Source organism: Abrus precatorius, unplaced genomic scaffold, assembly GCF_003935025.1.
Source record: "Abrus precatorius isolate BTA unplaced genomic scaffold, Abrus_2018 Scaffold3, whole genome shotgun sequence".
Taxonomy (NCBI): Eukaryota; Viridiplantae; Streptophyta; class Magnoliopsida; order Fabales; family Fabaceae; genus Abrus; species Abrus precatorius.
In genome coordinates, this window is record NW_020874373.1 from 34,088,489 (window position 1) to 34,110,006 (window position 21,518).

Sequence of the window (21,518 nt, forward strand, 5' to 3'; positions counted from 1 at the left end):
GATGGTAAACGAACAAGCGCTAGAGTTAAAGCTCCTCTAACACAAGCGCTTAAAAATTGAAGCTCCTCTAACTAGCCTCTTCAATAAGTTTACTTTAGGGCTTTTGTTCATTAGAAAGCTAATTTTAATTTTTAAGGGTTTTTCTAAATTGAATTTGTCTTGACTTCCAAAATTCAAAAAAAGGTTAAACCAAATGTTAACTTATACTTGAAACTTGAAATGACTACAAAATTGACCTAATTATTTTTTGCAGGCCGTTTGGTGAATGCATCTGACACGAAAATCTAAAGTTGACTTCAAAGTTCAAATCCCTCCTTTCCAGATAATTTCATCAATTGCAGGTCAAAGTTAAAATACCCTCTTGCCTTATCAGGAGCAATTTCAAATACTATTTCTAGATTTTGACTAACACAGATTTCTTTGATGACCATTCAGTGGAGTCAAAACGCTAACTGTTACCGGTTATTTAATTTTGGTTTATGGTGTTATTCTTATGCCTCCAACATAACTTGAAGTTCTAAGCAAGTTTTGTGAGAATCACAAGAGAATTTGAATATAGAACCCTGCTTTTCATTAAGGTCCTTAATAATCTCCATCGTTTTAGATTTATTGCGTGTCTTGGACTCAAAAACCTAAAGAGAAAGGCAACAGAATATCATAATACTCCTATTTTAATTCAAATATAAGAAAATATAAAGAATACATTGCAAAAAGTAGCATAAACCTGAAACTTTTCCAATCATTACATGTAATGCACACTAAGTGGAAAAATAAGGTTTTGACATGGACCTTAACCTGTTTGTGACCACATACAAGTCTCTGCTAGAGAACACAGGATTATTCTTGTCTATCTGCTATCACCTTCTATGGGGATTTTGTAACCACTTTTGGGATCCTTCAAAGAAATCCAAAAGGTAGTTTTCTAAATCATCAGCAGTGTATTTAATGTGTTTGTCGGTTATGTGACTATTATTCCTCCCAACAAATGTCCTATAAGCTTGTATTACTTTGAGGGATATAGAAATTCGCAAGTCTTCACGAAGCTGAACATCTGGAATATGCCAAGCTGTCTGGATCCTGTAAACATCCTCAAAGCCAAGGTAGAAGCTGCGTAACCTCTCTTTAAGAAGACTTTTCGAGACAGAATTTGTGCCTGGAAGATGAATTCCCTCATCCTTAAGCAAATTGAGAATGGAACTCCAACTAGCTCTTTCATACTTCATTGCATGCTGCTGAAACTTCCAGTTGCGCTTTCGAATCCATTCATCTCCATATACGAGCCTGAGTTCAGACCCCTTAACCTTTTCAGCCATATAATGTAGGTTGTTCATTAAGAACAAGTGCTGCAAGGAGGCCTCTTTGTATAACTTGGACTTTTCGTCAAGGTTGCTTTCCAAGATTGAAGCAATTGACCGAAAGTGGAGGGCCATTGAGGAAACTCTACCAGGAGATCCCTGGCTTCTACTATCTTCTTCTGTACCTGGGCTCATGTCAGGTGACAGCGAAATGGCATCCTCTTCTTCTTGGTCCTTCAGAAGCAGATTAAGTATTTCGCTGTAGTCAGTAAGAGTCCTAAGATAATTCATAACATATTTGGTCAAAGGATGTATCCCACCACCTACAAAAGGGGTCGATGATACATTTGTGGCAATGGCATTTTCAAATTCAAGAAATGTTGCCCTCACACAATCACCTAATCTCTTCAGAACCTCATGACATTCAATTTTAACAGAAGAACCAACCTCATCTGAATACAAAGCATCAATGTCTGGCATGAGGTCTGCAAGAACCTCATACATGTCAAGGATTCGGAACAATTTCTCAGGTTGGTGAGGGCCAATAGACATGGCTTCACTGAAATTCAGAAGCTGCAATATTGAAGCCTTAGATGCATCAACAAAACAAGCTAGACTAACAGGCTCACCCTCCCCAAAAATCTGGTCACTAAGCCACCTCTCACTTGCTAGATACACCCTAACAAAGATTTTCACTGCCCAAATCCATCTTTTGATTTTTGAATTCAAAGTACCCCACTCCATTTTCAAGACATCCTCAATGCTAAGCCTTTCCATTTCAAGAATGAAGAGGCACTCATCTAATGCATCTCTCCGAACAATGGTATAAGCATTGGAACATTCCTGGACATAATTAGAAGCAAAAAGCAAGTTTGCAATACACCTGACATCTGGGATCACAGCTGGATGAACCAAATCAATGATATGCTCCTCAGAGGCTCTGCTGACACTATCTCTTTGAAGTGATTCCTCAACTGATTCATCACCTAAAGAGACTATAGAGTTTTCATCAACAGGATCTTCCTCGCTGGACCGAAAAGAGACGTATTCAGGTTCAAAAGGTTGCCTGTTCTGGATAAGCAAGTTCCTGAATTCTTCTTCAAGCCTTGCCATAGCTGTTTGAAGAACACTATAAGCCCTCTGCATAAACTTATACTCTAGGTCCTCTTTCTTCAAATGTAAACTTTCCAACTTCTCAATCAACCGGCGTGCTTCATTAGCAGCATGCAAATACTCAGATGCTTCTTCAGGTCCCATATCCCAAATCATGGACTGATCTTCCTCCCATTTCATTATTTTCTCCTGAATCACACCAAGCCGTTCTTCGATAGCACTAACACCCTCATCATCATCGTCGCCGTCATCACCATCATGATCGCCACCGTCACCCTTCCCTTGCCTTTGTTTCCCCTCCTCCTTCTCACTTGGTATGGTCATGGAAGACAATTGAGTGCCAAGATCTGCCAGAATTTTCTTGGCATCACTAGTTAAGTTCTTATTTGACCCCAATGCCTTCACAATATGCCTTGCAGCAGCAATTAAGCTCTCCTCCCTTTCTAACTCCGGAATCACAGGCTCAGACTCCTCTACAGCCATTCAGAGCACTCAACAAAACCACTTCAAAATCAAACCTTTTCAACTTCAAAATCAAGATTAACACTTCCTTCTCCACAATCCTCCAACACAAGCTCCTCAATAAATTCACACACCAACCAAGAACATCAGGACTCACCAATCAAATTCAAAACCAAAAGGGCATATGGGTAAGAAGAGAAACCTTCTGATTATGTCAAGCTGCAAAAACCCAAAAAACTCATTTTTATTTACAACAAAGACCAAAATACACATATTGCAGCCCTCAGATGAACCATGAACCATAAAAAAAGTATAATCATAATAAAAAGAAAAAGGGAACACACAAAAACTTACCTTTACTTCCTGTTTAACAGGAACAACCCAGAAAACAGTGAGTGAAGAAGAGTTGAATTTAATCTTGTGCAAGATCTGGAAGGACAGCAAAAGCACCAAAAGCACTGTACGGTGAATTTTGACTTTTTTGAACGCAGGCACAATTGTTGTGTTGTGATGAAAATGGAGAAAGAAAGTGAAGGGTAAAAGGGCCAGCCTTTTGGAACTTTTCAAACAGACAAATTTAAACAAAGTATATATATCTGTGAAAAAAGAAAAATATAAGAAAATAACGCTATGGCTGCGAATTTCTATGACCAATCTCACCCTCGTTCTCTGGCTGCAACTTGTTTCAAACTATCCTTAAAATATAGAAAATTTTCCGTACTGAACCTTGTTTTGTTTTATTTTTACACCTCTATTTTTTACATTTTTTCGGTTACATTATTGCAGTCTCTTCATCTTATTTATAAATTATATAGGATATATAGTATTTAGTACTTTGAAAAGCATGTTTGATTTGGATATGCCGTTTTCTAATGTACAATTACCCGACAATTAGAGATTAAAAATTAATTCTTTAAAGGGGATTATTTGTAAAATAAGCCATAAAACTGTATTTATCTTTAAATATTAGCATATTAAAATTAATATATATTTTAAATTAAATCAATGATCAGTGTATCATTACATATTTTAAGAATGAACACGGTTTTAAGAAAATTATTTATGAAAATTTATGTAAATCTGACGTATCTAATTTGAATGCACTAAATTAATAAAATACTAACATAATATTGAGTTTCTTGTGTCACTGTTTTTGCCTTTGACTTCTCCGAACCTTATCTTTTCCTTGGCCTGCCACGAGTGAGTTTTTCCCTCCTTCATTGCTGGCAAACTTTGGTTAGGTTAGGGCGCAATAATTTTTTACCAGATTTGGATAACTTTCTTAATAATAAGTAAAAGCGATATGGATTTTTTTATTTTTTATTTTACATGGATTCATTAAAATTAGCATTAGATTACTGTTTCTTATTTTTAAAATGAGAAATTATAAATCTAATTTTCTTCACTCCTGAGCATATGTTTAGTTAAAGTGAGAAGGAAAATAAATATAAGAAAAAATATGAAAATAGAAATTATGTTTTTTTTTTAAAAATTAAATACTTTACATTCGTTGGAGCATCTAACAATTAGGGGAGATAAAAAGGGTTGGGACCGCCTGTAAAAACCCCTTCCTGATTTGAGATGAAAAAGTGAAAGAGAAGAGACTCCTTTGGTTAGTATAAAGATAAAAACTTGTGTCTAATTCTTTTTTTATTATATTATAAAGGTTTAAGTATCATTTAATATATATCTATTATTATTTTCTTTTCAAGCAAATAAATAAAGGGAAAATGGACATTTTTATTTCTTTAATTTTTAAAATCTTAACAACTTCGAAATTTATTTACTTTTTATTCATTTGTTATTATTTTATTTAATTCACAGGTATTCTTCAATAAACCTACTTGAGCTGAGATTAAGTTATTGAGAAAGATAAATTTTTCTTACATGTTTAAAATTTAAAATTTAAATAACTAGTTAAACTAAAATAATTCAATACTTATTAATCCATGTATTCAACAATCTTTTCTTCAATTTATTTATATTTTTTATTTCTTTTCAGATACAAACAAGGCATAGAGGGAATTTGGTGGTATTGTAGCAGTGCAAGTATCAAAAGTGTAATAGATGTGACAGTGAATCAATTTGGACGGCACAAATTTAATAATAATGAATAGACAATAAAGAAGGTAGCATAATTTATTTTAAGTAACATAAACAGTGACTCACAAAATTATGTGACACTGGGCTCCATTGCTGCTTTATCTCTTTCTTCAAAAAAATTTCTTCTACTTTTCTTTTGAATCGACACTCTCTTTCCACTGTTTCCCAATTCACTGTCACATAAAATAAACACAGAAGGACCCTTTGATTCACTCCAAAGTAAAAAAGAAAGAGCTTTGGACAAATTGTGGTTTGAAGTTTTACAATTACAAAATGGGCATTAATTGTGATGTTGGTTAAAATTTATCCGTTAGTTAAAATTTATTAAAATTTATAAAAAAAATGGATTTCATTCATTTTTTTTATATTTTTTAATTTTTAATAAATTTTAATTAATAATAAAGAATGTATTAAAGAATATATTGCTATCATTTTGCTCAAACGAAATGAAACATCAAAATATGTATATTTAATGGGTTGGTTTAACCTATAGAATTGAAATATGCATGCTTATAGTTTAGTTGGAGTAAGGAACTTGACTCCAATGATCCCACTTAACTACATAAAGTATGAACAATTATTCGAATTTGAAAATGTTAAAATGGTAATTTTTTTCTACATTTTTTGGTCAGAATGAATATGTTTGTTGACTTTGGATGGAAGTTAATAGTGCCTGATCTCATTGACTCATCATCAATTTTTGTCCAATTTTTAGACTTTTTTTTTTCCCGTCATTCTATGGTATTGCTTCAAATTTTGACAATTTATTAAAGCTCTAAATTGCTAATTAAGGAGGGAGTTTCTTTGCTTTTTTTTTTTTTTCTAAAAAATCAATACACATGAGGACTTGTTTTAATTTTTGTTTATCACGTTAACATTGTAAATATTTGGATAAGTAATTTAATTAAATATTTATTTTATAAGCTTTCATTACATGAGACATTATATGATATAATTTTGACCATAACTTTTATTGAAAATAAGTTTAAAAATGTAATGTCATATTTTTTTCGTCACGTCTGACATTTGAGACTTTTCTCAAAGAACGTTAGTGTATCTTTTAATATATTTTTTATTAATTTTCTTGTTATTTTATAAATTAAATATAATGTATTTTTATTTTTAAATATAAAAAAACAATAATTTAAAATAATTGTAAAGATAAAATAAAAATATATATATTCTTTCTTGAAGGAAGCTGTTAAAAGCCAAGACACAGATTATGGTTGGCGTGACTATGATAAGATAAATGTTAACAAAGCTCTTAGAAAATTAAAAGTGAAAAAAACTGTAAGAAAATATTATCAATGTATTTTTTTGTATAATTTTTAATAAATTACTTACTTTTTATTTTTTAATTAGTATTTTTAGGACATTGTTAATTTTCTCAAATCTATTTTGTAGATTAACATTAATTAGCTATTTGTATATTGCATAATCGTGAATGACAATGATAAGATGTTATCATGATCATTAGATATTATTTATTGAGCTTTAGATTAAGATAAATCATGAAGAATTAGACTATTTACTTTGTATTTTATAAGAAATTTTTACTCTCATTTGACGTAACTATATAAAATGTTTTCTATCAAACAATTTAAGATGTGTATTATGAAAAAGTCCTAGCCGTTAGACAGAAAAAAGTTCTGTCTCACTCATTTGTGTTCATGTATCAAAATTAAAAAAATATATTCAAACTTATCTTTAAATGCATATAAATTTTATAAGAACATGCTATAATGTTGCAAAATTATATGAATAGATTAATTTTCTCTCTTGTTTATATTTATCAATAACAAGCCATTTGTGAAAAATAAAACTTGAACAAGAGCTTTAGAAGAAACACCACAAAATGCCGCCCTTCTAGATCTGTGTAACATTTTCTATACAATGCATTGGAACATTAGAATTCGAAACTTGACCCGATTGTTTGGGCTATACATTTTATTTCACATTATTATCCATAGTCAAAGGAGTACTATTGGAAAAGAAATATAAAATGAACTAGCTGCCAAAGGTTGAAACTTCATTAGTGGCGTACTTAATAATGTTTCATAAACAGAACCATACTTAATAATGTTTTTTACATTGAGTATATTGTCAACTTACAACTTTTGGTTTTTTAAAATACATTAAAAGTGTAATTTACTAACATATTTAACAAATGATAATAAGTAAATGTATATAAACACCCATGGTTGCTAACTTAAATCCACTTATTTTTTAAAATGTGTATTAGCAAGTTTAGTTTTCTTATAACACACCAAAAAGTATAACATGCTAAAATATTATTTCTAAAAATAAGCAAGTGCATAATAACAAACCAATGCATGATCAATTATAAAAACTTGCGTGATTTTCTAAAATTATGATATAACTTTTATATTTTAATTTTATCATAAAGGACCTTAGTTAAAAACAGATAAGATAAAATAATAAATATATTTAATTTATTATTTTAATATACATCAAATATAAAATAATAATCAATTATAACCCTTGTTCTTATAAAATCTTATTTTCTAGCCTTCCGTGTTTTATCATATCCACCGAACGAATCTTTAATTTTCTAATCTTTATTTAATCGTATTTATTAGCATTCTGCTTTATAAATTTATACATACAGAGGAAATGTACACTTGTTTTCCCTGTTTGTTTTAGCTCATGTTAACTATAGTTTAACAAGTTACCAACGTTTATAAGATAAGATTTCCCTTTTTGTGCACAATTTATATTCTAGAATCGACAGTGGCTCTTTCCACCAACCTCTCTTGCTTTGTTGACAAAGGAAAATGGGATAAACTTTGTTCGGAACAAAAGAAATGCAATAGAAATTAGCACTCCTATGGGCTTTTACACTTGTTTTCCTCTTTCTTTCCTTTTTTTTTTTTTTGGGTTTTTTGGTTCCTTCGTTTTCCTTTTTCTTAACACCATCTTGTTTTTCAATCTTTAGGACTTTGGTAGAGGCTTTCCTGCAAGGAATGATTTGAATAACTGAAGGGCTGCTCTGGGCTTGAATAGTGGAACTTCATGCCCTGCTCCTCTCACTGTGGCAAATGTTACCCCTTCATACACCTCTGTCCACCCTCCAACCTTCAACCAAACCACAATTCATGAAACCCAAAATTTAATTAATTAATTTAAATAATTTTAGGTGTGAATTTAGTTTTCCATTTTTATACAAATGCCTTATGTGTATATATATGGCCATGAAGTGGCATTGTCTACTAAAGCCACTGACTGAATAGATTCAAATTACTATTTCATGTCTGTATTACTATATATTGCAATTGCCCCATCATAATTGTAGCCTATTTTGGGCCAAAATGCAGGTCCATTTTACAAGGGTGAATGGGATTAAGTAGGGGTAACTGTATGATAATTTTTAAGAAATATTTTAAAACAATTATTGAGGGCAGGACTTTTAACACTACTTTAAGCAATTAAGTTAAGCATAAGATTGATTTTGAATCAATATAGACCAGAAATGTTTAACTACTCTAGGATTCAAGAACATTGACTAAATAGCTTAAGGAGTCCAATAGGTTTCAAACACTATATTTCAAATTCTCTAATTTTAGCAAGAGGCTTATCCTATCCAAGGTTAGGGACCAACCAGCAACCGCTAAGATATTGGAATCTTCCTATTTCATAAATTAAGCTCCATTATTCATTCTAATGAAATTTCTTAATTATGTGCCAAAATGTCCCATTGGAGACTCAAGTAGCTCTATTGTCAAGTGTCAACCCTAGATAGCTAATAGCAATAAAACTACATAAGACCACGAGTATGTGGCAAAAACTACTAAGTAATTAACTAATAAATACATGGGGCAGAGGAAGAACGATTTTCAATTGCACTCACCTGATTTTTGACATACCAAGGATACCATGGTGTCTTAGTAGACAACTTAAGCTGTGCAAGGGCATATCTTGTTGCTGTGACTGGCACAACCGAGTCCACGTCCCCACTGTATTAGCACATGTGTCAAACATAATTATCAGGCATTAACCATAATCATAATCTTAACTTTTTTATTCTAATTCCATTTATTCACTTGAGCACGTGAATTAAAAAATTAACATTCTAACTTATATTAAATATTTTTTTTAATATATATCTAAAGATATATAATAAACAGTAATCATAAATCATAAAATTTAACTATTTATAATATTGAATATTATGATCTTTAATAAAAAATAATTAAAATAATTTTTTTTATTGTATACTCTTACCACATATTAAAAAAATTAATATTAAAATTCTCATTAACTTCTTAGCATCCTTATTTATATGCGCGCACATAGGAGATGGATCGTGGAACTATAGCATTTAAAAAACAACCTGAACACCCAAAGTCTCACTCCGTGAGCTATCAACTCTCTATAAATTGGAAGAACAGATACATCTGTATCGTTCCAGTTTCGGTTCAAAACCTCACTGCATCAAATGAAAAGCAAAGTAATCATCAATTAACCCTTTGTACACATGACCACTCTCACAACTTGTTTAACAATTTAAACTAGGCATTCAACCCTTCGAATAGTTAATATAAGAGCACAAACTCACTTGCATGCAGTCCATTTATAAGAAATCCCGGTTGTGTTAGCATGAAGTGCTTTCTGAACATCTGGCCTGTTGTAGTAAATCTCTGCATACTTTTCCGTACATGGATCATAACCAGACAATTTCCTAACAGCCTGAGAATAAATAAATTTCCACGTGACATACTAACAACATTATTTATCATATACATAAAGTGTATCAGGTGAGTAGAGTTAATCTTATGAATTATTTTTTTATATAAATTATCATAATTACTAGTGTATCCTTTCACCTGTCTTTTAAAGGAAGTATATTAACAAATTACAAAATTTAATTTTTTCAACATTTAAATGTGTAACTTGATAGTATATTTTTATTTATATATCATTTTAAATCACATGACAAATCCATATAAGAATGTGACAATGCATAATTACATAGAAGAAATTTACCATATAATAATAGTGGGTGAAAATTAAATACCAGATGGGGAAGGTGAGGTAACCGAATGGTGTGGTGGGTGGAGAAGCTACCATCAGAGTTGTTGCATGGAGGAGCATAGATATTGTACTGATCAATGTTTCCGAATTCTTGATCCATGGCATAGCTATATAGAGATTCACACTCATCAGATTCCTTCTGCCGGTGAAAGTCACACGTACTAATGAGTTGCCGGTAAGTCTGGTCGGAGATCATAGCATGGCTCCACCAGTACGTAACTGTGCCCAAGTTATCATAGTAGTTGTCTGTCACTGCATTTCCAACCTGCCATTTATTATTAACAAAACTTCACCATCAATAGATTAATTGTTTCAATAATTTTGACAGTTTTTGTGACGTGTATCCAAGAGGAAGTAGTAAAAATTTATATAATATGTTCTTCTTAAAATTTATAGTATTTAATATATGAATAAAGGTGAGTGTATAATTTGTAATAAAAGTTATTATTTTATATTGTGTGTCCTTAAATATATATTAAAAAATTATATATTTTAAGTTCTCATATATATATTTATTTAGAAAATAATAAAAAGATGATGGAAAAGATATGTGCGAGGATATAATAAAGTTATCTTTTACATTTTATCTTTTTATAATGATGAGAAAAAAAGAGTTGAGTATTTACCATTATTCCTTTGAGGTTGATGGGGTGCTTGGTTTTTGTGTTATATGTCATGATTTCCTTAGCTAATTGAGGGACATAGTGGCCTGCATAGCTCTCTCCAGTGATATAAAGTTCCCTATTCTTATAACGCGGGAATCGTTCTAACCATTGAACAACGAATTCCAGAGAATCTTGGGCTGAAAATGAAACATAAGCATAAAAATATTGGATTCGTTAGTCGTAAAGAAAATTATTACACATGTATTAATGCAAAAAAAACGAAGAAAGGGTTCCAACTATGTTGTAATCAAATATATGAAGAGAGTTGAATAAAAGAATAGAGAATGACTTGGTAAATATATCACTGGCCCAACAAAAGGAAAAGTTTATATGATTTATCTTAGACAACATCTTGTTGCTGATCTAGCCAAATGGATAAAACTTAAAAGTAAAACTGAACTCTTGGCGTTATTTTCAGCTGAATCACGTTTTGGAAGTTTCAATTATGATAATGAGAAGTTTGTGTACTGAAGGGCGTGCTACAAGTACAATGTGGCTAGTTTAAGCAGGTACGTGGTTGGTCAATACACAAATTATTATGTGATGAACGTGGACCACCAAAAATGAACCATCTTTATCAATTGGCAATTATGTTAGGGACACACATATCAACTAATCATAATAATAATGTTAGAAGTAGTAATTAATTTGGTGAACCTAGCCCATTCAGCTCCTCATTTTATCCCCAATTATAACAAGCTCATCTTATCATTTTCTATGGCCTACCAATAAAATATCATCGTTTCCTACTTTGAAATTATGTGAACCGTGAATGATGGTGGCATTAATGTAGACAAGAGGGTGGTGGGCCCTACCGGTGCGGCGGTCGCCGGTGTTGAATAGGTCGGAGGAGCGGTTGGTGTAGGAGAAGCCAACGCCGGCCGGAGTTTCCAAGAATAAGAGGTTGGCCACAGTGTTCCATGCGAATTTGTTAATGTATAGCCCAGAAGCTGTTTTATTTATTCTAAATGGCCCAATCTCTTCGGATGCTCCATATGCCACTGATGAACAACCTGGACCTATAATTTACCACAAAATTTCACATTCATAAACTGAATATAAGAAAATGTAGGCAACTAAATGATAAACAATGGGTTAGCCGATAACTTTTAATTAGTTTTGTTAACCATTATCCTTAATACAACAATTAATAAAATAAAAAATAAAATAAAAAGTTAAAAAGTATAACTTTTAGTATTATTAATATATGTATAGCATGATTTTCAATATTTTTTTTACAAATGCTTAAAAAATAACAAATATTAAAAAGTGTTATCAGCGCACTTTGACTATAATTTTCAATACGCCCTAAATGTGATTTTTAGTAAATATTTTTCATTTATCTAATCCTTAACTAATACCCTCACCATGACTCATTTGAACAAACAGTTTAATTTTTTTCTAACTATGCCTATTGACTATGTTAAAGAATTAAAATATAATAATATTTTACTAAAAACGCAATATTCAATGTTATGAATGTATGAATTCTGCGTTATTTGATTATTTTCAACAAAGGCTTATGATATATAAATTCTTGTGGTGTGCTGTTAGATACACTTTTGAAAAAATTAATATTTTAATAAAATACTTATTTAATAAGCATTTATATAAATATTTTTGACATAAATTCATTATAAATTTTTTTATTTTTATCAGTCTTGTTAGCCAATGTTCTAAGTGTACTAATTAAGAAATCAGGAAAAAAATATTTATATTAAAATTACATTGATATTGCATTAGAAATCATAATAAATATGCATTTAATACCATTTTTTTTAATAAAATCTTTCATTATTTGATTTTTAAGCTAATTACAAGCTCTTCTAAATTATCTCTTAATCGTTGTCCTTAACAAAATCATTTTTTAATTATTATATTTTTATTACTCCTAAATTTTCCTAACTTTTTGAGGGGGTACGTACCAAGTTTTTCAAATAACTGTTTTTGAGGTGTTTCGAAAAAGATTTTAAAGAAATTTAACTAAAGTTCAAAAAAGTGATTAAATATAAAGGATAAAATTTAGGCATGGCATTTTTTAATTAAAATCTAAAAAATTGTTCTACATGACTACAAATTTAATTTGTATTAAGATAAAATATTAGGAATTAAAAACAAAAAAAGAACTTAAGAAACTAAAATTCAAAATTTATCAGACATAAATAATGCATTTTAACAAGGACAGGGCTATAGTGCTAAATATAGGGTTGCATTGATGGTGCACCAATGCAAGCTGACAAGTTGCCTAACAGAACCTTAAATAATGGCTCTGAGGCTATTTAATCATAAATGAGGCTGGTTTTTAGTTGCTTTCAAGCATTAAGTGCCATGCGTGTGTATGCGTGCGTGTATGTGCAATGTAGAAGAAGAAAGAGAGAGGAATAGACCACAGCGTTTACTATGGCCTTGTGCGTGTATGTTGCTTTGTGGAGTAGTACCATTCATCGTTAGTTAGGTCATCATTCCAAGCTGAAGCTATCCATTGCCAACCCACTCATGTGGGCTCTACGTACACTTTCTTTTGTTTTTTGCACGGTACAAAAATTCAATGCATTTCTACACCCGTTCTTTTTCATTTTATTTCCCCAATTATATGTAATGCACAATATAACCCCACCCACACACACAAAATAAATCACATTTGTAATGACACATCAGGTTTAATTAAAGAAGCCAAATGGGAAACATTTAAAAGGTAAGTAACACGTAAAAGAAAAAATGTTCTCATTCATGTTACAAGTCAAAATAAGCCTTACCTAAGATAATGAAATTGAAAACTTCTCATTAAGGAAGCACAGAACAATATTCAAAAGGGTCAACATGGATATGTGTACATTTTATTGACCAGTATGTCGGCAACAAAGTAGTATTATTAGTTGTATATTTTGCATCGTTTGTTAGAGATACTAAGAAAGAACCAAAGGCTTAAAATACCAAATGAGGAAAAAATCATACCATTAATTAATAGGCGATATAACAGTGACTTTAGGATATGTATATATGACTAAGAAAAAAATATTGAATTTGCATGCCAACTACTCTCACTTAACACAATCAAAATGCTAAAGTAACTTTTGTGTGTGTGTGTGTGTGTGTGAGAGAGAGAGAGAGAGAGTGAAAAAAGTTGTGGGGTGGAGGAGTTACAACTTCTAACCTCCATTAAGCCAAATGACAAGGGGTTTGGTGAGAGGATTTTGGGGTGCTTCAGTGAGCCAGTAAAAGAGTGCTCTACCAGCAACCTTGTTGACAGTAACATAGCCAGAAAATTGCTGAAACGACACCTTGGGTTGCCCTGGTAGTTCCAAAATCCTATCAGTTGATTCGGATCCTTCTACTTCTGCTTTAACAGTGACATAACTTGCTATAACATTGACCGTAAACAACAAAAGCACCATATGAACAAAGATCTGTCTTTGCTCCATGACTTTGTGGGCTTAGTGAAAATGAAGAAGGGAATATGATCAAAGAAGTGTTAAAGTCTTACAGAAAAGAAAGCATGTCTCACTTGTTAGTTGTGTGTGAGAGTGAAAGGATGGATGTTAGGCGTGTGTGCCCTCTCAGAAGGATTAAATAGGAGAGAGAGAGAGGAAGAGGGATAGGGAGTTATGAGTGTCATAAACTACCGAGTTATGAGTGTCATAAACATTTGACTTTGCTTTTTTATTATTATTTTTATTAACATTAGTGGCTTCAAGCATTTAAAATTTATTATTTTATTAAAAATAATCATTTATATGATAAATATTTTCAATAAAAATATTATTTGCTTTTGTTTAAAACTAATTTTAAGGACAAATGATATTAACTTCACCTCTTAGAAATAATTTTAAATGAGTAAAAATAATATTTTTATATTAAAATATAGAATATAATAAAAAAATATATGCTTAAAAATATTAATTAACAAAACCGTTCTTGATGTAACTCTATTTTATACTTTTATGAAGTTATCGTTATTATTTTAGAATGTGAGCAATATATTTTTTTTTTTACAAAATTATTACATTTTTATACATACTTTTTTCTTTTTCTTGTTATTTTTACATATTTTTCTGGTATATCATTTATTACATTTTATATTTTTTTCTCTCTTAATTTTCTTCTTTCTTCTTATTTTTCTCATCCCTTGACCCATTAAATGATATTATAGAAATATTTTCTATTTTTAAATATATTCTTCACCATATTTTTCTATTGATTTATTTTTCAAAAATTTAATATAATTATTTGCAATAAATTAAACTTTTTAAAAACAATATTCTCTCCTGTCTTATTTGCAAAATAAATATCTAATTTATTAATATTATTAAAAATAGTTATATATTATAAATTATTATTATTATATTTAAAAATATTATAATATTAAATAATTAAATTAGTAACTTATACACTAAATAAATGAATACATCGTAATGAAGCTAAAACAAATCTCATACAAGCAAATGTTTTTTTTTTTTCAATTAATTTAACAGAATGTTAATAGTTACTTTTTACAATTAAAATTGAATAAACTAACATAAAATGTGTTTGAAATATAGTTAAAAATATGTGTATTTGACTTTTTACCTCTCTTTGTCATTTTCATTGTTTTATTACGTTTTTCTCACATTTTTTAGTGTACAAAAAATTTATAATTTTGTTGACGAAATTAAACTTATCCAGACAATTTGGGCACTCTAGCTAGAAATGTCATTCAAAATACTTTTGACCTTACTTGTATAGGTACTAATTTTGGTCTGCCTAATATCGAAAGAATGTTGGAACGCTTGTGTTTAAACATATGTTTTAAATAGTATAAATGTGAATCTAATTTAAAATTTAAAGTAATTATAAATTTATATATTATTTAACGTCAATTTATGTAGGTTAATAAAATCGATAAAATTTAGATAGATATAATATCATAGTTATTGTTGATATTGTTTTCTAATAAACGATAAAATTTTATTTTAATAATGTGTATTGATCTTTAATATTGATTTAGTGGTTTTTATTACAAAAATTATTAAAATAAAATTCTAACTCTAATCTAAAAACAATAACAAAGAGCGTATTGATAATTAATAATTTTAAGATGCGGACTAGGAAATTAATAAATACTACAATTTGATTAAAATATATTAACAAATTTATATTTTTTAAAATACTTTATTTATTTTTTATCTCTTAATTGGTGAAATAAGGTTGTATTTTGCGCAATTGAACTGGCTCATAGGGTGGTGGCAGGACAACGAAAGTGTGGCTTTGATCCTCCATTAATTAAGCACAAGAACTTTGACCATCTCTTTATTGGCTTTATCTATTCCTATTAATTGTTAGAAAATATCTAATTTGTCTTGTACAATACATATAATTGAACAAATTATTATATTTTTTTGTCATATTGTGTTGTAGTACATACTTAATAATTAGAGATTTTTGGGCTCATGATTTTGAAGCCCTTCAATTATTGTAGACGTAGACGAAGGATTGCTAGCCCAAACACAAAGCACATGCAACATTATAAAAAAATTGATGAAAGGCTCAGAGTATGAGTTTTAAATGCTCTTCCACTATTCTGCATATGACCTGTATGCTCAGAATGCAGAGCTGATGTAAAACAACGTCATGTCATTTACATTTTCTGAACCCAAAAGTTACTTCTCATTTTACCAATTTCGTCAAACAGCCCACTTCAATAGAACCATACAAGTTAATTGTGAAAATAATCACAATTGAAAAGAAATAAAATTTCACCAATACCCATCACCGTGTGAAATTTATCAAAAATTATCATTTTTAATGTATTTTAATATATTGATATTATTGGATATTATTTTTTTATTTTTTAATAAAAATATATTATAAATTTTTAGTAGGTGTAATTTTATATAAATTATAGTTTTTTAAAAGTATAAATTTGTTTTAAAATTGATTTTAAATATTTAAAATAATAATTTTAAAATTAAAATGTAAATTTATTAACAAAATTAACAAGAAGTGATGGTTAATTTTCTTTGAAAATAGTTGTATTAATGATTATTTAAAATTATCAGAAATTATACTGAAAAAATGTTAGAAATGATGATCGATGAAAATATATTGATGATTCTTTTTAATAATTTTAAAAAATTCTTACCTCTTTAATTAATGTTTTAAAATACTGATTAATATTTGTCAAAAAATATATAAAATGAATGTAAAATGCGATAAACTAGTATTAATTAATAGCACAATCAAAGCACATATGTGCAAACCAATACTCTCACTATTGGAATTTTAAGAAGAATTGCACTTATAGAATTATAGTATGTCAGTTTTTTTGGATTGGATCAATCTTCTTAAAATTTTAATTAACGTTCATTGTTAATGTTAAAGTTTCTATTTAAAATGATTGATGAAGCAAATATCCATCTCATCCTTCTAATCCCCTGTCCCATATGAAGATTTAATCTTATATGTTTTGGTTGCCCCACAATTTTTAAATCACTTATATTAATTAAAAAACCCATTTCACAAGTAGCATCACATATATCAACATTCATCCTGCATAATAACTCTTATTGCATTTTAAGATCACATAATATAATCTCATAATTACCGTTGAAAGTTTAGGGTAACAAGTGAATAATATATTATCTCTATAAATCCATTTCTTGTTTGAAGTTACTCAAATGATAGATTCTTTGTTACAGAGAAGAAGATAGAGCTTTTACCATTTTCTTCCATAATCTAACATTTCATTGTCATTCATTATCCTATGCAGAAGCAAGCTTGCACTATCTAAGTACGTTCTGCGCAAGTGAGTAATCGTTACTCACTCTAAATGACGATAGTCTTTTGCTCTTCATCTACTTCTAACCTTCAAAACTATACATTCAAATCTGAGGAATGGAGAAAGGCCATGCATACTTCAGCACTCCACAGATTCCTTAAATATATTTACATAATAGTCTCTTAATTAATTAAACAGGCAGTAAGATTAGAAGTGTTGAATTTTAATCATTATAAATGAAAAAAAGAAGTCATAAAAATATATGCATGACAGCAGTCACATGTTTTTTTTTTTTCTATTTCTCTTCCACACATCCATCGTGAAAGGATCATTATTCGTTTCCATTTTGGTGAAATTGAAGAATTATGGCTAACAAACAGAAATTGTCCCTTTTCCAAATAGAGGTATGAAGATAGAAAAGAAAGAGAACTTGATAGTGCAGGTTCTCTTTTCGTGCACGCGAGGAGTAGGAATGAGAGGTGCCATTGAATTCTGAAAATAGAATGGTGTGAGTGTTGTGGCCGCTAACATGATGACTCTTTAGGACCTGTGTTGCCAAGCTGCCCTACATGCAGGTAGCAATTGTTATTACAACTTAGCTTCTTATCAATCTAATGGTGGAAACAGTTCAATTATATTAGCCTTTATAAGGATTCTGTCGGATTTCTTTCTTAAATTTCAGATTTTGTGTGATTTATTTACTTTCTTAATTTTAAGCGTTTTTTGTTATTGTTTATTCTTTTCATCTAATATAAGTGTCTATAATATTAATGAATTAAATAAAATAAAGGTATAATAAAAAATAATTTTCAAAATATGATAAATAATATTCTTTTCTAAAAATCAGACAAATAAAACAAGAAAAAATTATGTAGAATAATACTCCTTCCTTTTAAATTGAGTTTTATCTTAGTAAAAACTACAGTTCAAACATTAAGTGGCATTTTAAGATTTTATTAAATATTGTTTTTATTCTCTCCCAAATAAATAATTAATCTAATAACTTTTGAGTGTTTTGTGAATCAAATTTTTTTATTAAATAAGTAGAATAAATAATAAAGATAATTTAGTAAATCCATTTTACTAACTGTTGTATTTATTATTTTCTTAATTATTGTAAAAAATTTCTTAAACATTAATAATTTCAAAATAGAGGGAGTAGTACATATTGTTTAAAACACATTTGTTGGTGTAGTTAGCTCTTTGAACTCTGCCAAATTAAGTAAAAAAAAGTCGATTTCTATTGGAGTCATAAAATAAAAATTTTAATTTAATTTAAAATGTATTTTATATTTAAATAAATTAAAATTATTTAAATTTAATAAAAAAGTTTCAAGTAATGAAGAATAAAAAGTATTTTTTATATTTTAATGAATATAACCGAACTCGTGAGGAGTTTATTTTATGTAGAATAGATTTTCTCCATTTTTTATAAAAATATTTAAAGTATTAATAATTTAAAAAAATGTATTATAATAAATTAATGAGAAGGAAAAAAGAAGAGGTTATTGAGTGAAAGAGAAAGAAGAGAAGGGAGAGAGTAATTGGAACTTGAGCTTTGCATAGGGACATAGTTAGGTTAGGGTCCATAATTAACCTCACTCCTAAATTCAAACCCATTCATTCAAGACTTGTCAGTGTCACAACTTTTATGGTCAATGCTCATCTTCTCCCTCAAGACCCGCACCACAAACCATGATTATCACCTTTCCCAATTCCAATTTTCCAAATCCAGTCAAATTTTATTTATGTTTACGCATTTTAATATAGTTTTTAGTGACAAAATTAATTTTAAAAAAGTTATAATTTGGTAAATTATTCTTTAGAAAATAATAATAAAATAAAAAAAGTTGCACGGAGACTGAAAATGTGCTGTTTGTATATATATTTGCGTCATGAATCTCTTGCTTCTTACGTTTCCATGTGACTTTGCTGAGTATCCACTCAAAAGTTTTGATACGTTTTGAGGACTGAGGAGTGACTAACTTCTGCTTCTGAAATCAGTATCAGTCTATAGGATTGTCAGATCAACCAATGAAGCTATGCTACACACTAACACACGTGCCCCTTTGAGTTCCTCTTGTCACTGCAAATATTATAATTAGGATTACGTTCCATCCAAGTCAACAAATACACAAAACAACCAAGTCAAACTTTTAATTTAAGAAAAAGTATTTTAAAGTTTATGAGATTTTTTTGGCAAAATAGTCCATTTATAAGATAAGTAGTTTAACTTATTAAAAAATCAATCAATTGTAAAAAACTGTTAAAAAGAATGAATTGCTAATATTTTTAATTTAAAAGTTATAAAAATGTATTTAATAACATACATGCTTTACAATAAAAAAAATCATTATACCATTAGTAAGAATTTTTTGACTCCGTTTAATATTATAATTTTAAGATATTTAAGATATCGGCTTGACTGAAAAAACAAGAGACAATAGAATGAAAATTATGCTCCAATGACATTGATTAATAAAATCTATTAAATAAATATCAATATGCATGCAATCTAATAAAATGTGTGATACTAAATATTAAAATATCTCACGTTAATCTTAGGAATAAATATTAAAATATTATTTATAAAATCTTTTTATATGAGCTAGACATTCATTTACAATGTTAAAATTAATAAAATTATAATAACCAATACTATACTCGAGGAATTCGTTCAACATTTACAGTAATCATTAATTAAACAAAATATTATTTAACACCCAAAAATTATGTTGAGAGAATAATATTGATTTGCAAAAGATGCGATACGGTTGCTAATTATATGCACGCTATTTAACTAATTTATACTATATTTTTTTAAAAAAATAAACTCTTTTTAGAAGAGAAATCAAACATGTTCTTAATTTGATCATTGGACAAATTATATCGTTTTTTGGTATATAACTCTAAAATAAAACACACACTCTCTCTCTCTTACGAGTCGCAGAGAGCTTCCCAAAAGTCTGAAACCCAGCCCAATAAAGCCCACACTCATCTCAATAAAATAGATAAACAAAGCCCACACCCATTAAGTGTTAACCCAAGAGAACAACAACATTGTTGAACAAAAAATGAAAAACACCACCACAGTGTAAATTATCAACATCCTTTTCTCTTCTTTCTTTCTTTATTTAATTTTGAGTTGTAGGTTCTATTGGTTTGAAGGTCCTGGTTTGGTCGTGTAAATGTTTGGACATATATATTATTTCACGGATTTTACTTGTTTAATTTGAGAGTTCCCGAGTTCTAGGGCTGTAGATGGACAAACATATTTCCAGAGTGTTTATGCGTTGAGCAGTGGAGTGGTGTGGACTGGTTGGTGCAATGGAGTGGGAGACGAACATATTTCCAGAGTTTACAAAAAGTTTCTTAATCAAATTATGTTCCTTAACCAACTTTTTTATAGTGTGCACTAAATATCTTTAATTGACAACTTAAGATTAATTTTTTTCAAAATATAAAAGATTATTAAATTCTTTTAACAAAATCTTTTTTATATATATGACCAGAATTGAATTCAATGAATATATTTAAAGGACTTAATTATCCGTAAAACTATGTCAATTTTATGATAAAAAAAAAATCTGTCTTACAATAATTTCCTTTTTTATATATATATTTAAGATCTTGGATGTGGGGTTAAGTTGCTTATGAGGTGTCCATACTTTTTAATTCTTTATTCGTGCAGTTGTGTGGTTAATGTAGCATTCATTTTGGCCTATTAAATTTTGAACCTTGAAAACTCTGTATTGCCAAAATAATATAGAAAAATACCCAGTCCTCATTGAAAGCATGAAGCGTTATGAAAATGAAACCACATCCACTTGGGTAGTTTTCTACCTTTCGTGTTTCAATCAGCTTCAACGTCATTCATTCATTCCACTCCCAAGTTTCAGACTGCAAACTTGCCTCTAATACCACTTGATCCAAACATAAACAAAGCGAGTTATGTTACTCTTAAAAACACCCTAAAATTATGGGGACCTAAGCGTCTAGAGCAGTAGAAAAATATAGTAAATTGCAAATTTTATTAGATTTAAATCCCAAAATTCAAATTTACACCACCACAAT

At 29.4% G+C, this 21,518-nt stretch overlaps 2 protein-coding genes across 5 annotated transcripts; both read right to left on the reverse strand.

The window, feature by feature from the left end:
• Nucleotides 1–582: 582 nt before the first annotated feature.
• Nucleotides 583–3,560, reverse strand: LOC113862643 (exocyst complex component EXO70E2). The gene is made up of 2 exons (XM_027495738.1): nt 3,225–3,560; nt 583–3,089 (listed from the first exon to the last, which is right to left on the reverse strand). The coding sequence occupies exon 2, from the start codon at nt 2,889–2,891 to the stop codon at nt 858–860; it is 2,034 nt and encodes a 677-aa protein (XP_027351539.1). The 5' UTR covers nt 2,892–3,089; nt 3,225–3,560; the 3' UTR covers nt 583–857.
• A 4,279-nt stretch (nt 3,561–7,839) lies between these two features.
• Nucleotides 7,840–14,209, reverse strand: LOC113861826 (serine carboxypeptidase-like 25). Of its 4 annotated transcripts, none has more exons than XM_027494878.1 (8): nt 13,845–14,209; nt 11,506–11,709; nt 10,652–10,827; nt 10,055–10,290; nt 9,550–9,702; nt 9,325–9,420; nt 8,842–8,947; nt 7,840–8,069 (listed from the first exon to the last, which is right to left on the reverse strand). In XM_027494878.1, exons 1-8 carry the CDS (start codon nt 14,110–14,112, stop codon nt 7,926–7,928), a joined length of 1,383 nt encoding a protein of 460 aa, XP_027350679.1. In that variant the 5' UTR covers nt 14,113–14,209; the 3' UTR covers nt 7,840–7,925. The 4 variants fall into 4 exon arrangements, with proteins under 4 accessions (XP_027350679.1, XP_027350680.1, XP_027350678.1 ...); XM_027494879.1 differs by having other exon boundaries at nt 9,550–9,672; nt 10,031–10,290; XM_027494877.1 differs by having other exon boundaries at nt 9,550–9,680; nt 10,009–10,290.
• Between the last annotated feature and the right edge of the window lie 7,309 nt (nt 14,210–21,518).

Excerpts from the sequence above, each read along its gene's own strand:
- LOC113861826 (XM_027494876.1), bottom strand. The coding sequence starts at position 14,112 with ATGGAGCAAAGACAGATCTTTGTTCATATGGTGCTTTTGTTGTTTACG. Across the intron at positions 11,710-13,844 it reads TGTCATTTGGCTTAATGGAG|GTCCAGGTTGTTCATCAGTG; the intron begins GTTAGAAGTTGT and ends GGTAAATTATAG. Across the intron at positions 8,948-9,324 it reads GTGAGACTTTGGGTGTTCAG|TGGGGACGTGGACTCGGTTG; the intron begins GTTGTTTTTTAA and ends GTGCTAATACAG.
- LOC113862643 (XM_027495738.1), bottom strand. The coding sequence starts at position 2,891 with ATGGCTGTAGAGGAGTCTGAGCCTGTGATTCCGGAGTTAGAAAGGGAG.